At 50.9% G+C, this 14,361-nt stretch overlaps 1 protein-coding gene across 1 annotated transcript in view; it reads right to left on the bottom strand.

Moving 5' to 3' along the window:
- Positions 1-14,361, bottom strand: part of Nrg2 (neuregulin 2) — a 198,142-nt gene that overhangs the window by 14,731 nt on the left and 169,050 nt on the right. The window contains 2 exon segments of the mRNA XM_023703380.1: positions 1,531-1,589; positions 7,820-7,940. Coding sequence (XP_023559148.1) covers positions 1,531-1,589; positions 7,820-7,940 — 180 coding nt within the window.

The raw sequence follows: 14,361 nt of genomic DNA, 5'->3' as shown, positions 1-14,361 counted from the left end.
ACAGCCCCACAAAGCAGAGGGGCTTTCTGCCAAAGGGTGGAGAGGAATATGGCCACCACCACCCTTCTCACCTGGCCCACACTCACCTGGCTGTTCGGCACCCCTCCTGAGGCCCCTCCTGCCTTACAGTTCTCCATGAAGCCTGATTTGATTCTGAAATTCTTTCAGAGCTTAGGCTCTAGAGAATTCTGCTGGGCCGCATGCCCTTTCCGCAGGCCTTTATCCCTCCAGCCTGCCTCCCTGGCCTCCTACTAGAGGGCCTGAGCAGAGTGCTCTTCTCCACACTATGAAGGAAGACATGGTATCCCTCTGGGCCTACCAGCCTCCCCCACCAAAGGCTCCTAGGACTGGTTTGGTTATAAAAATACCTTTCTGGGGTTTTCTACAATTGTCTGAGGAGGACTGGGAAGATTCATCTCTACATCAGGAGACCCAAACCATATGAGCTATCAAAAAGACCTGAATCCCACTTTGGCACTTCCCAGAGTTCTACTTCCCAACATCCAGGTATTACTCGGGTAGTCTGGTTCCTAACTCCTCATGGGATCCAGTTGTCCACCCAGGAATGGAGGTAGAGAGGGGTGGGCAGGGACCTAGTCTGTTCCATAGGATGGGATGGATGATATGATTCAGGCCTGGCAGGCCAAGAGACCACTGGGTTCCAAACCAAGTCAGCAACCAGACAGAGACCTTTTGCTCGGCTCCACCTCCACCTGCTGGTGCTGGAAAGAATTGCTCCCAGGCCCTGAAGTAAGCCCCTCACAATTATGGGTGCATCCCTGGCTGCAGGGCTTTCCCGCCCTCCCCAAGGTGTGTGAACCAGAGATCTCTGATTTTAGAAGTGGAAAAAAGAAGAGAATGATATCCAGGATGGGGATTAAAGCCAGAGAGGTCCTGGGAAGAGTTGCCAGTTACTCGTTGGTTTTTCATCCCCTGTCTTTTAGCACCAGCAGCAACTCCCAGCCTACCCCATCCTATTGCCACACAAATGTCTCTGTACCCATGGAAACCATTCTTCTGGGTCCTACTCTCCCTCACACTGCCCTCTTCCTCTCCTTGGCCCCTAACCAAAAACCAAACATGCTCTGACCAGATTAGAAGACAGGTTTTTGAGGCCTTCCTCTTTCTTTCAAAAATACCAACACACATGCACACCCTCCCTACCTGGCCTCATCAGAAGCCTGACACCTTCAAACAGCCTGTGGCAGCGAAGGGCTCTGCAAATGCCTCTTCCTATTCTGGCCAAGCTGTCTGACCCTAGAAGTGGGGACGAGGTCTGTATGTGTCCCCACAGAGAGAGAATTCAGCATTACTGCACCCAGGTAAAATAGCCAACATATTGGGTATTGCAGGGAGTGTGTGGGGGTGTATCGGTCTCCTCTGTACAGGCTTCTGGTGAGCACTTAGGATTGAAAGAAGCCTGGAACACCCCAATTTCCCATCCATTCTTAACAAGAAAGGACCCATCCCTCCCACAGGGGAAGACTGCCAGTCACCAGGGAAGAGAAGAAATAGAAGAAAGAGACATACTGGAGAAGTTGACCATTGCGAACTGCTGACACCTGTCCCCGGTGTATCCCACAGGACACCTACCAAAAGAAAGAAAACCAGAAAGAGAGAGCCAGGATAGCAAGACACAGGCATCGCAACACCCCGGCACGGGCTCCTGCCAATGCCAGCTGGGTTTCTTGCCACCGTTACCATTTGTACTGATCTTGCCACTTTGCCCCTTACCTGCAGCCCTGAACTTTAAACCCAAGGATTAGGCCAAAAATGAAAAACAAAGCAAAACAAAACAAAACAAAAGAACTAACAAACCAAAATACAAAAAAGAAAAGAGAAACAAAACAAAACAGCCGAAGATCAAAACAACCAACACCCCTGGCCCTATGCCCTACATTGGGGGGACTGCACCCGGAAGCTTTCTAAGGAGCGGGGACTTGTGTTTGTATCTTCAAACATACTTTGCTTAGGATCTGGCATGTACAATCGCAAAGGCAGTTTCTCCAAACATCTCTGTCCGAAGAATCCGTTTGGACATCTGGAGAAGGAAAAGGGGAAAAATCACAGAACAAACTGGCATCATCCGCGAGGCTAAGGTTAGAAATCAAAGTGCACAGTGATGAATGAGAAAAACCAAGTCAGGCACTTGGGGTCACACTTGTAGCTGGAGGGGCTGGAGTAGGGGCTGGGTGGAGGGCTCTGAAATCTCACAAATCTCTCTACTAGATGTGGCTCCGTGGGTGTGGGGAAGGTGGGGTGGGGCAGGGAGGAGGATGACTTAGGAAAGTGGGGTGGGGTGGGAGGCTCTTGACTAATTGTACTACTGGTCATGGAGCTTCCTTCTTACCTGCCTGGTGCCCCGGAAGCCAGAACTGTAGCCCCTTGGTGCCAGGCAGTGAGCCATAAAAGGATACCAAGTTCTTGGAAGCCACTCCTTCTAGACCCTGTTGAAGGGTTCTCTTCTGTGCTCTGGGCAGCTTTTATTATTCATGAAATATCCCCCAGAAAGCTCAAAGCAGAATTCTGGAAGGCTGTTCCCAGATTGTGTGTCTAGGACAAAAATGACCTAGGAGATGTTTGATCTCTTTTCTCTGAGGTTTCTGAGGTCAAATAAGTTTAGGGAATCACTTCCCAGGGCTTATAGAGTTGTAGCTTATATTCGCATAGAAAAGTCTTATAGGAAGAAACAGCTGTAGTTTTTAGGATGTCTCAAATTCATTTGAACATAGAGGGCATTTTTTTAGAGGAATTCTGTAGAACACTGTTTGGGGAAGGCTGCTGCTCTAGAGTGATAGATAGAGGGAAAGCTTAGCAAGGAAAGGGAACACTGGAGAGGAGCTGACCATAGTGAACTGCTATACTGGCCCAAAGCTGTCTTTTTGACTAGAGTGCAGTGGGAGTTTGGAGCAGGCACACTGAGTGACCCAGGAAGCCTGTTCCATGCTGGAAGCCTGCTGGGAGCCAGTGGGGCTCTCCTGCCCTTTCTCTGTGACCTGCTCTTCTTTGAGGGCCTGGCTCTGTCTTGCACCTTTCTAATATCTTGGCTTGCCTGGAGGTCCAAGGCACCACCCACTCCCATCTCCCTGGCCTTGTCTCTATTCCCAAAGTACATCTCCTTCTGCTCTCTGGCTGCCACTTCTCTCTTCAAGGAAATCTCTGTCTTGCAGATTTCTGGGAGACATGCCCAGTCCTGTTACTCTTCTGAACCCCAGCAAGGCCAGCTAGCTAAGGAGAAGCTTGTGGACAGGGCTGGCCTTCCCCGTATCTTCCTATTCACGGGTGGGACTGTATTGCTTTGGCCTATTCTCTAGGAAGGTAGGGAAACCCATCACCAGGATCCCCTCAATATTAGACCACTGCTCAACACTAATTATCCTAACCTTTCTCAAGAGGTAAAGGTGCCCTGCCCTTTAGCCTTCTAGCAGATACAAGCAGTAGTAAGGCCCTTGGATTTGACAGTGGGAGGTGAGCATTGGCTGTGGTAGACACTCATGAAAACCCTGCGGCCTCAAATCTAGGGAGTGGGGAATGGAGGCAACTGGTAGACAGAAAGCTGTGGACCTCAGTGGCACCTCCTGAAGGAGTAGGAGGAGGGCCACCGCAGGGTAGGAGTGTGTGTGCAGCATGCCTGGCCAGTGTGTGATGAGGGCTGAGCAGTATTTGGAAAAGTGGTGGTAACAGCTTGGAGGAGGGGGGTCCCTTAGCAATACGACCTTTGATCCCTGACCTTGTCCTTAATTATCTCAGGAAGATGGAGGGAGTGGCTAATGTTTTCCAGCCACCTCTAGCCAGTCTCACCTCCCCTTCCTCTGTGTTTGGACACTGACGTGGGGACTGGGGACAGGGGAGAAGTGATTTTTCAAACAGAAGCACCTTTGGAGGTAGAGGATAAAGACCCAGGAAGTTATCAAAATGACTTTTGGAATTCACAGAGGAGTAAGAAAGAGATAGGTTTGACTGTGTCCAATGTCTGGGATTAGTACAGTTCTTGAATGACTCCAAGATAGGAAACTTGTGTATGTATCTGTGTGTGTGTGCGCGCACACATGTGTGTAAAAGAACTGGGGCGTATAGGGCCAGGAGATGACAAAGGGACAATTTATTCCCGTTGCTGACAAGCAGGACTGCTCTCTCATTATTTTTGGAGATCAATGACAACTAAATACACTCCTGTGTCCCTGATTTCATACCCAGTGTGGCCTATCCTGACTTGACAAGCATCCTCATATCTTTTATGGCCTATCAGTTGCACAACTGCAATGGCACCATACACAATCTACAACACAAGCGTGCCCTGGAATCCTGCATCATTCTGGAGCTAGCTTCCTGTCTTGAGATGTGCTCAGCTTGTATGGATCAAAGAAAAGTCCTGGGGGATGGGTGGCGTGAGGGATGTGGAGGACTGGGAGCCCATGCCTTAGCTCCTCCATGGGGCTCCAGATGCTCCTAGTTTTTCTCTTTAGTCCTGCTTGTTGAGGCGGGGGTTTCCCTAGGGTACACTCTGAGAGTGGGCCAGGCCTGTGGTCTCTAACTTGCTCCCAAGGGAACAGAGTCCAGGATGCATTCACCTATCAGCCAGGGTGGGAGTCTGAACTCAGCACAGATGGCTGTGGTTCCCACTCAAACTGGGAATTTCAGGGCTAAGAGGACAGATGGGAAGGAGCGGTGAGTAGCAGCCTTCCCAGCTCTTCCTGCTAAGTCATCAGCTATGACTCTGGGGAGGTCTGTACCTAAGGCTGGAGAAGAGCAGGGGTAAAAGAAGGGGCATGGAGGAGAGCCCACGGGCTGCATCTGGGGTCACAGAGAGGTCAGGACCTCTGAGTTCCCCTTTCCCCACCCTACCTCCCGGGCCTCAGTTTCTCCTTTTGGTAGCCTGGGGATAATGCCATGTGTGCTGCCCTCACCCAGGGGGGAGGAGAGGATGAAGGATGAGGGTGTGCTCCAGGCACTGGGGGGAGTGAGGGATTTGGCGTTCATGAAAGGTGGGTAGAGATGCGTGAGGATGAGCAGGCAGATGGGCGTGGGCTGGGGGAGCAGAGGGATGGGGCATGAGCTGATGGGAGAGGGAGGCATGCCACTGGTATGTGCACAGGGCTGGAAAGAGTCTTGTTCTGTCATCATCCCCTGAACCAGTCCCCAAGAGTCACGCACCAACTGTGCTCAACAAACACACGGAGAGAAGAGGAGAAAGCAGCGAGAAGTGTGGAGACCCCTGTCTGCCCAGACAGGAGACAGTCATCTTGATTTGGACCCACATTTTCAAATCCCCTGAAGTTTTCTTTCTTTCTTTTTTAAAATTTTAAACAACAACAACAACAACAACAACAAAATTCAGTATCAGTGACACTGTTTCTTTTGGCACTGAATTCTAGAAAAACGGGAGGGTTGCGGAGTGCGCCTGCTTTCCAACACTCCCAGCAGGGCTCTGAACCAATACACAACAACAAGTGTAAGAAACCAGGAAGGAAAACTGAGTCTTGTAGAAACTGGAATGAAACTGACCAGTGTAGTTTCATTATCCAAGCTAAGCGGAAATGCAAAAAAATCAAAATAAAAAGTAAACAAACAGCACAAATGGTAAGACGTGAGTTCCATTTCCTAATTTCTTTCCTTTTTATTCCATTCAGGTGTCATCAGGAGCCCCAAGAGGCCTTCCCCCCTCCCCTCCCAGTTCACCCACCACCAGAATGCCCTCTGGGCTCTGCCCAACCCCTCCCCCCTGCCCTTCTCCAGCACAGCTCTGAGGACTGAAGTCCCCACCAGGGAGGTCCCTCTCCCCTGTGGGCTGGACAAAGGGAGTCAAGGAAGTCAGTTTAGGGAGCCCTGATTGGAGCTGACCCAGGCGCGCTGGGTGGCTCTGGGTAGCAAGCTCAGGTTCTAAGCAGTGAAGCCAGCTGGCCTGATGGGCAGGGGAAGCGGCACCTACAATCTTCACAAGGGCTCAGGCTCTGCTTCTCTTAGATTCACCCAGGCTCCTAGGGGTGCAGCCTTGCTGGCAGGGCCCTCTGAGAGCTCATGTATCTCACCGATCCTTTTCCTACCCAGAACTCTAGCCTGGAGCCTCAGTTCCCATGGCCCTCCTCAGTGCTGGCATCTGTCCTGGGGAACAGAGCTTTTTCTTTCTGGAGCCAGAGCTGGTTTCAGTAATAATGCTGGACATCTTCACGGGTCAGCGGCTTAAGGGGCTAGGGAAGAGAACAGCCTGATGTAGGTCAGGCTGTCCATAGAAAGGGGACATAAGAGTGGGCCAACTCTGTGAGAGATTGCAGGACCTTTAAGAGTCTATAGCAGGTCTGTTCTGAAGAGCCCAGAGCATTTTCAAGGCTAGACTATTCCCCAGGGTCTGTAACGGGAAAGTGGCTGCCCCTTAGAGGGGCCAAAGCAGGGCAAGAGGAGGGCTGAGGTCAGGCTGAGAGCTTCATTGGAGGGTCTGTTGTTGCTCTGGGACTGGCCCCTAAGGATTGGAAGAGGGGGGAAGGAGAGGAGGAGATGGTGGCAGGTGAAGGGTGGGACCAGGGAGGAAGCAGCCAAGGAGGCCAGCTGGGGCCAGAGCCACAGTCCTGCTTGGCAGTGCAGCTAAGCTGCCCTGCCCTAAGGATGATCGAGGAGGCCCAGCCTCTCGTGACAACGTCTTTTGGTGGTGGGGTCTTTAAATGTCTTGACCTCCTTGCCAAACTCACATTCCTAGGAAGGCTAAAGTCAGGAAGGGGATGCAGATCTGGCCTGGGAGGCAAGAGGCATGAGAGCTAGGAGGGCTGAGTCGTACTTGGTCTGTGGGGAGCTCAAATGCCTCTATCTGCTTTTCTACCAGTACCTTGGTGGCCTTTGCCCAGATGCCAGGAGAATGGGGCAGCTTTGGCAAGGTGCCAGGGCCGTAGGCTCGAGCTGCTTTGAAAACCCTGAGTTATTTACTTGACGCCCTCCTCACTCCTCCCACCTCACATGTACACTACATAATCTGTCCAGGGGCTATGGGGACAGCTGCTGAGAATGTCCTTCTGGGCCTGGACAAATGCTCCTGACTACCATAGCTGCCTGTCTGCTACCAGGAGCATTTCGTTCTGAGCTCCTAGCAGTTTCTTCTTGGGCCATCCTGACCTCCTCCATGGGGCCACCCCCAGATCAGGGTCCTTTCTGATACCCCTCACTCCGTGGAAGGGGCCTAGGGGATAAGGGGCACAGGCAGCACACTTGGACACTGGACCCTGGGTCCTGTAGGCCAGGGAGAGTGGTCAGATCTGAGGTTAGCACAGGATTCTGGAATGCTCCTCTTCTCCCCTTATGACTGCAGGAGTGGGACCCTGAGGTGCTGAGGGCTCTGGAGCCTGTGACCTGCCTGACCTGCCAGGCTCCTCAGCACCAGGGGAAATGCAGCCTGGGACATGTTCACCCAGCACGTATTTGGAGAGTTGCTGATAGATGGGAAGGAAAGGGAGAGACAGAGTTAGAAATAGATTGATAAAGAGAGAGAAAGAGAGAGACAGAATCAGAAAGACAGAGAGAAAAGCCCAATGTCTTAGATCAGCATCCTTATGTCCCTCTAGGGTGGGTGTTGATGAGGTGGACATCAGGAGATGGGGCAGGTGGTGGCCTAGGAAACTGAGTAACAGCAGATGTCCCTGTGCCCCTTAGAGCTTATATCTCCCTATATACTAGAAAGAGCTAGGAAGAGGGGCAAACTTCCCTGTCTACAAACCCTGGGGATCTCCGATCTCTTGCCAGTGACTTGAAGCCAGCTTTTCCTGGAGCCCTCCATTCTGCCTCAGCACCTCCTGCCCTACCCTTGCCCTCATGCCCACCCCCACTGGTCACTTACTTGCAGGAGAGCTGGTTGATGCCTTCGATGTAGTAGCAGACACCTCCATTGACACAGTAGGACTTGGCTGTCTCGTTGCACTTCCGGGCGTGCCCCGACCAGGATGATAGGGTGGTGCTCACTGAGGGTATGAGAGACACGTGCCAGTGACCTACTGAGACAACCTCTGGGCCCTCTGTCACATTTTATCTCAAAACCAGAACACCAGAGACAATAGGAATGACTGAGGAGAGATTGTCTAGGGGTCCCAACAAAGCAAACAGGAGGCCATCACAAGCTCTATCTGCCCTGCCCAGTGTGACCTGGCACCTGTTGTGGGCAAATGTTCTGAAGACCAGGAAAGCTTTCATTTTTTTGGAGGCACTGAGAAGGTAGCAAAAAACTGTTTCGTCATTTTGAATAAAAGCCCTCCTCTTTCCCTTCCTTCCTGTCTTCCTCAAGCCTCCTCTATAGCTGGATGAGCTGCTGCTCTCTAGTGTGGGGACAGTGTGGGGTGGAGTCACCTGCCTCCTACACTGCTCAGGTTCTCTTGATAGATTGCGGGCAGCCAGAAGGGAGTGGCTAAAAGGGAGCACATGGAAGGGAGCCGGTCCAGCTCTTGTGCACACTAGCATTTTCTCTCTAGAGAGCTGCGGCAAACTCAATTGTTCACTTTCTTCTGTTTTTCTTCTAGGGATGGGCTGGAGTGCTACAAGGGCACCTACCTCCTTCATGTTGCCCAACACCAGGCAGTTCCCTCCTCCTTCATCCATTAGTTGTTGCTTTTGGAGAAAGTTCCAGGCCTATGACAGCCCAGGTGATAAATCATGGGCTTCAGGTTGTTGGGAAGAGACAGACTGTGTGTGTGTGTGTGTGTGTGTGTGTGTGTGTGTACGCACACATGCGCACACACACGTAAGGGGGCAGCTGGGGTGTGAACACTAGATGACAGTGAGGCTGGACTCTACAGCTGCTAACCCAGAATACACAGCTGATCGGCCAGACTCCTCTGAAACACGAAAATAATAAAAACTCTGCTTTCCCATCCAGAAAGCTGGTTTCAAGTGAGAATTCCTGCGCCAAATGTCAGTTTTCATCTGTAAGATGATGCCCTCAGCTGTGTCCAGATTGGTTGCCAGAAAGGAGCTCCTGCTTTCTCCTCAGCTCTCCAGGACTCTGAGGGCCTCTCATCCAGCAGTGGCCTTGTGGCTGAAGTGGCCCATCCTACCACGGTTGGCCCTACCTCCTCAGGGGTCCTGAGAATGATGGGGAGGAGGTGAGCGCGGGAGGAGCAGGCAGGCACTTGGCGCCCTCAGTGTTTAGACATGTAGGGAGACAGATGGCGTGGGGGACTGGGAGTGTATACACAGCTCTGCTCTGTATATGTCTGAGGAGCTCACTGATAAAACCCAGCGGGCAGGGCCTGCTCCCACCTTCCCCTGTACATTGTGCCTGCTGCTGAGCTGGCATCCTTGAGCCCCATCCCTGCAGAAGTCTCCTCCAAGGCTCAACCACAAATCCAGCTGGGACCCACATGCTGGCTGGGGAGAGGAGGCTTTGTGCTGATGTCTGCCCCACTTCTGGGTCAATGAGACCCAGAAATCTAAGAAAGGGACAGAGAAAAGAAACAACTGAGGTGACCGTGCCTGCAAGTTATAAAGTCCCATTGCTGCTGGGTGGGTCCTAGAGGTTGTCCTGCCCTTCAGTTATACTGCAGAGGAGGTCTGAGGAAACAGAATGGCAAGGAGCCTGTGTAGAGTCACAGTGTGTGTGCTGTGACAAGGCTTCAGGGCTCCTGACATCTAGCTGTGCGTTCTTTTCAGCAACCCAGTCCCTTGTGAAAGAGCAGACCAAGGCCTGCCACGAACATATGAATGGATACCACATGGACCTATGGGCCCTGGGAAGCCACAGAAATCTTGGCTCAGGCCTGCTGTGGCTCCCTCTGTGGCCGTGGGTGGCAGAGACTGCCCAGTCTTGTGCCCTCATTGCTATGTCACTCACGCTGAGTGAGCCCTGGACAGGAATGAGTTGCTGCCCACTGGGGCTTGTCATGCACACAGTCTACACAGTTGAGGTCTATGGAACCAGAGAACAATGAAGGAAACTGGAGCCTTCCTAGGGCAGCTCTGGCTTCCTGGGCCAGGGTTGCCAAAACCACATCATCATAGGAGTAGGGCCAGCGCCCTAGAAATACAAAAGGAGAATACAGCGGGGGAGCTAGTCCCAGGAGGTGGAGAAATGGTGACTACAGGCCTCTCCACCTCAGAAGGCCACTCTTCTGTGATGGCAGGGCCTTCCCAAATCACTGAAGCCCATTTTGCTGGTGGAGAAGCCACACTCCAGGGAGGTCTGCACGTGGAGGAGGCACACACACTCTGTCGCCCTCTCACACTGTCCCAGCACATGTGGATTCTGGGCAACGTGTCTACCCTCCCTTGTCAGCATACCTGCATTTCTCTACTGTGTTTGCCTATGTCTGGAGAAGTGAAGGTGACACACTAGATCCTCTAGTCCAGGGTATGACTGCTTGCTTGAAGCCTCTACTCATTCACACTCAACACATCTGTCTCAAACCAGGCTCCTTGTTATCTGCCCAACCATCTTATTCAGTCTTTGCTAGGTCATTGACTAAATAGCAACAACCATGCCTTTTTCTTCTCCTTTATTTCCTAAGGCCCTCTATCCCCAATGGTTGCCACTTCTACCATCTCAGGAGGCTCTGTTCCTGTCTCCCTGCTTCTTCCCTGCTAGTCCAGGCCACTGTATCTCTTCCTTCCCTGGTCTTCCTGCCCTCAGTTCCTGCTCACCTCCATCTTGACCTCCTTCTTGGCAGCTGCGCACTGGTCCTGAAACCATGTAAATTGGCTTCCTCTTTTCTCTGATCAAGGCTCTTCAGTGGTTTCTCTTTGTACACTCAGTAAAGCCCTTGACTGCTCTTCAGTGGTATCTGAGCCTCCCCACCTCCCTATGACATATCCTGTCCCTCTCTTTTAGTTTGTTCCCACCACACTGCTCTCAGGCCAGCTCCTCTAATGAGCCAGGTACCCTCTTTCCCAGGATGTCCCAAAGATCAGTGTTCCAGAGCGGCTTCTTCCAGCTTCTCGAGCTGTTCATTCTTCTTTCCTATTCTTTGGTTATCTACCTGTATGTCTACTTGTAGTATTTATGTTAACCTAATTACTCGAGCCAGTCTTAGCTCCTCCACTACAACATAAGATCCCTTAGGGAGGACCACATCTGTCATCTTTTGCTGCAGCCCAGTACCTAGCAGAGTGCCCAGCATATAACAGGTATTTAGCTACTGTTTACTGAATGCGTGAATAAGCAAATAAATATGATTCTTCAGAGAAAAATACCCTGTGCTGCCATCCTAGGGCTAATCTGCTGTCTTTGGCTGATGATAGATTCTCTGTAGATTAAAACACTGTCTCCTATTAAATGAAAATATTTCTGGAAGGCCATTAGGGAAATGAGTCAAAGTCACAATGAGGTTGATTTACATCCACTAGGGTAGCTACAATAAAAGATGGATAATAATGAATAGTGGTAAGGATATAGGAAAATTAGAGGCCTTGAAGCCATGCTGGTAGGAATGTAACATGGTATAGCTACTTTGGAAAACAGCCTTGTAGTTCCCAGCAAAAATTAAACCTAGAATCACCATGTATTGTATAAATTCCACTGCTAGATATATTCCCCAAGAGACTGAAAAACCTATCTGCATACAACAAGTTGTATATGAGTATACAAAATAACCTTATTCATAATAACAAAAATGGAAAAACAATCCAAATGACCCAATAATCCAAACTGGTGAATAGGTAAATAAAATGTGATAATTTACACAGTGGAATATTACTTAGTCATAAAAAGGAATGGGATGCCAATTTCTGTTACAATATGGTTGAGTCTCAAAAATATGACATTACATAGTAGAAGCCAAGTCACAAAAGGTCACATGTTGCATGATTCTCTTTATGTAAAGAGTAAATCCACAGAAAGGAGATTAGTGATTGCCAGGGGCTAGAGGGAGGGGGAGTGGCTGCTAATGTACATGGGTTTCTTTTTGGGGTGGCTGCTAATGTACATGGGTTTCTTTTTGAGGTGATGAAATGATTTGGAATTAGTGGTGATGGTTATGTAACTCGGTAACTATACTAAAAACTACTGGATTGTATATTTTAAAAGGATGATTTTATGGTACATAAATAAACTTCAAAATTTAATTTTAAAAAATGCTGAGAGGAATAAACCCAGAATATCAACCATCAGCATCCCGGTGTGAGTGAGCAGTTCAGGGCTTGTGGGGAGTAAGGACCAGGCCTGGAGCACAGAGCTGAAGCCGCAGGGCTGTCTCCTGCCCACAGCTCTGGCTGCTTTTCTCCCTTGATCCTAGTCAAAACTTTTGCTTCTCTTTTGAGGTCCCAATCCAATCCCTCTTGATTCATCAACATTTTGTCCTCCTTCCTCTTTGTCTTTTTTTTTTTCCCGAGACACTATGTATTCTAGGCTGGTTTCAAACTCACTATGTAGCCTAAGCTGGCCCCAAATTCTCCTTGATCTCCCTGTGTCAGGCTCCCAAGTGCTGGGGCTGCAGGTGTGCACCACTACCCCTGGGCAACACTCCCTGCTTGTCTAGCACTCCCTTCCCTTTGGTGCAGTGGTCTGCCCTTCCTCTTTAGCTGTTAGGAAAGACACAGCTAGCTGAGTTTAGCTTTTTGCCAAGAGCTCTGGGCAGAGTCATGCTGAGTGTGTGAGTGACAGTGTGCATGTGAATGTGTTCCAACAGCTAGCCCTTTAAAGCCCTTAGCTAGAGGATGGGCCCAGAGGCCTCTCCAGGGCTTGCACAGTCCTGTGATAGCCCTGGTCAAACCTGCCCACCTCCTGGGCAGGCCTGATAACCTGGGACTGGTAAAGACACCTCAGGGCATTCCAGAGTTCACATTCACCTGAGACAAGGCAGCTCAGGAATGAGTTAGACCAAACTGACTGTTTTGTTAAAAGCTGTACAAACTTTTTGTGGACTCCTCCTCCTCTACCTACTGGGTGCAGGAAGGGAGGAAGCTTCCTGGGGCCTGAAGAGGTGTGACTGCAAGGAGGGCCTACTCCGATTTGGGGAAGGAGGATTGGGCTCTGCCTGAAAGGGGCAGCAGGCTTTCAAGAGCAGGAACGATGCCCCTGAGCAGGCTGTGGCTCCTTGATGCCACACCCCTGTAGTCTTGGTTTCCCTGGGGCCTGGGCGGGCCATGCCAACCCACCTTGGGATGAGTCAGAGGGGGCAGGCGCAGCTGCCCGCTGCCCGCTCTCCACCCCCTCCCCAGGGTGTGGTTGCTGCAGGTCTTCTGGGTTCTGTGGGTAAACAAGGAGCTCAGGCATCTCTGCATGGGAAAATGTCCTGGTCCCCTGAAGGGCCCTGTTCACCTCCCCACATCATATTAGATAGTACAGAGGAGCAGAACAGGCATATGTCCTGTGTGTGCATGTGTGCACACACAAGCATGTGTATGTTGGTTAGGTGCACAGGATGTCAGCCTCACTGTTACACTCAGAATCTCAGAATTTTAGAGGGAGGAGGCCTACAGATCAACTTCACAAGGAAAAAGTGAAGACTAGGGAGGTAGAGTCATCACTTAGTGTTGCTTGACAAAGAGCTGAGATGAGACCAGATCTCTGAACTCTCTCCACTATCCTGCTCTGCTGTCTTCCTGCCAGGCCACAGGGACAAATGGCAAGGAATCCCGCGGGCAACTGGAATTTCACATCTGCCCTAAGTGCCCAGCCCAAAGGCTCCACTGTCTGATTTCCAAACTGATAAGCACACTGTGTGCTGCAAGCTGAAGGGTCTGGGCATGGGGTGGGGGTGCAATTGCAGCTCCTCTGTGGCTTCCCATGCTCCCTGGCCTCAGGACCCAGGCTCTGGGTAGCAGAGAGGGCATGGCTGTGGGTTCTGGGCGCAGTACCTCCCCCTTTTCTGGGAGCAGCAGTTCTCGAGGGAATGCTTTTCTCCGCGCAGTTCTGGCAGGCTCATCGCTCGAGGCACTCTGCCTCTCCATACCCCTCTACACACCCAGGCTTGGCACCTACCCTCCCCCCCCAAGCCCAGAGACAGGGCCAAGTGGGCACGTGGCCTCCCCAGGGTAGATCAGAATCCATCCCTGTGACTGTAAATGTGGACACAGAGCCAAGGTGGTGGGCTTGTCTTCCTACTCCCTGTTCCCAGCAGGAGAGAAGCTATTTCGTAGTAGGGACGAATGAGGCCAACACACAGCAGGAGAGTGTCCTGACCCAATCTTTCTGCTCATGGACTCTTTCATGTTTGGGGCCAGTTTGACCTCTAGATCTCCCAGTTTCATAAGACAATAAATAAATTCCTTAAGGTAGTTTTAAGATGGGTTCTTGTTGGTTCTAACCAAGAGAATCTTAACTAAAAAAATAGGAAACCCCAAATCTAAGAATGTCTGCCTACTCTGATGAGCAAGTACCAGGTCCCAGGTACATCCCACTTTCCCAGGCATAGGAGGAGGTTGACTGGAATGGGGATCCAGGTACCCTCACTGCTA

Source organism: Octodon degus, unplaced genomic scaffold (genome assembly GCF_000260255.1).
Source record: "Octodon degus isolate 3935 unplaced genomic scaffold, OctDeg1.0 scaffold00169, whole genome shotgun sequence".
Lineage (NCBI taxonomy): Eukaryota > Metazoa > Chordata > Mammalia > Rodentia > Octodontidae > Octodon > Octodon degus.
The sequence above is the reverse complement of the archived record's forward strand: the minus strand, read 5'-3'. Positions and strand labels throughout refer to the sequence as shown.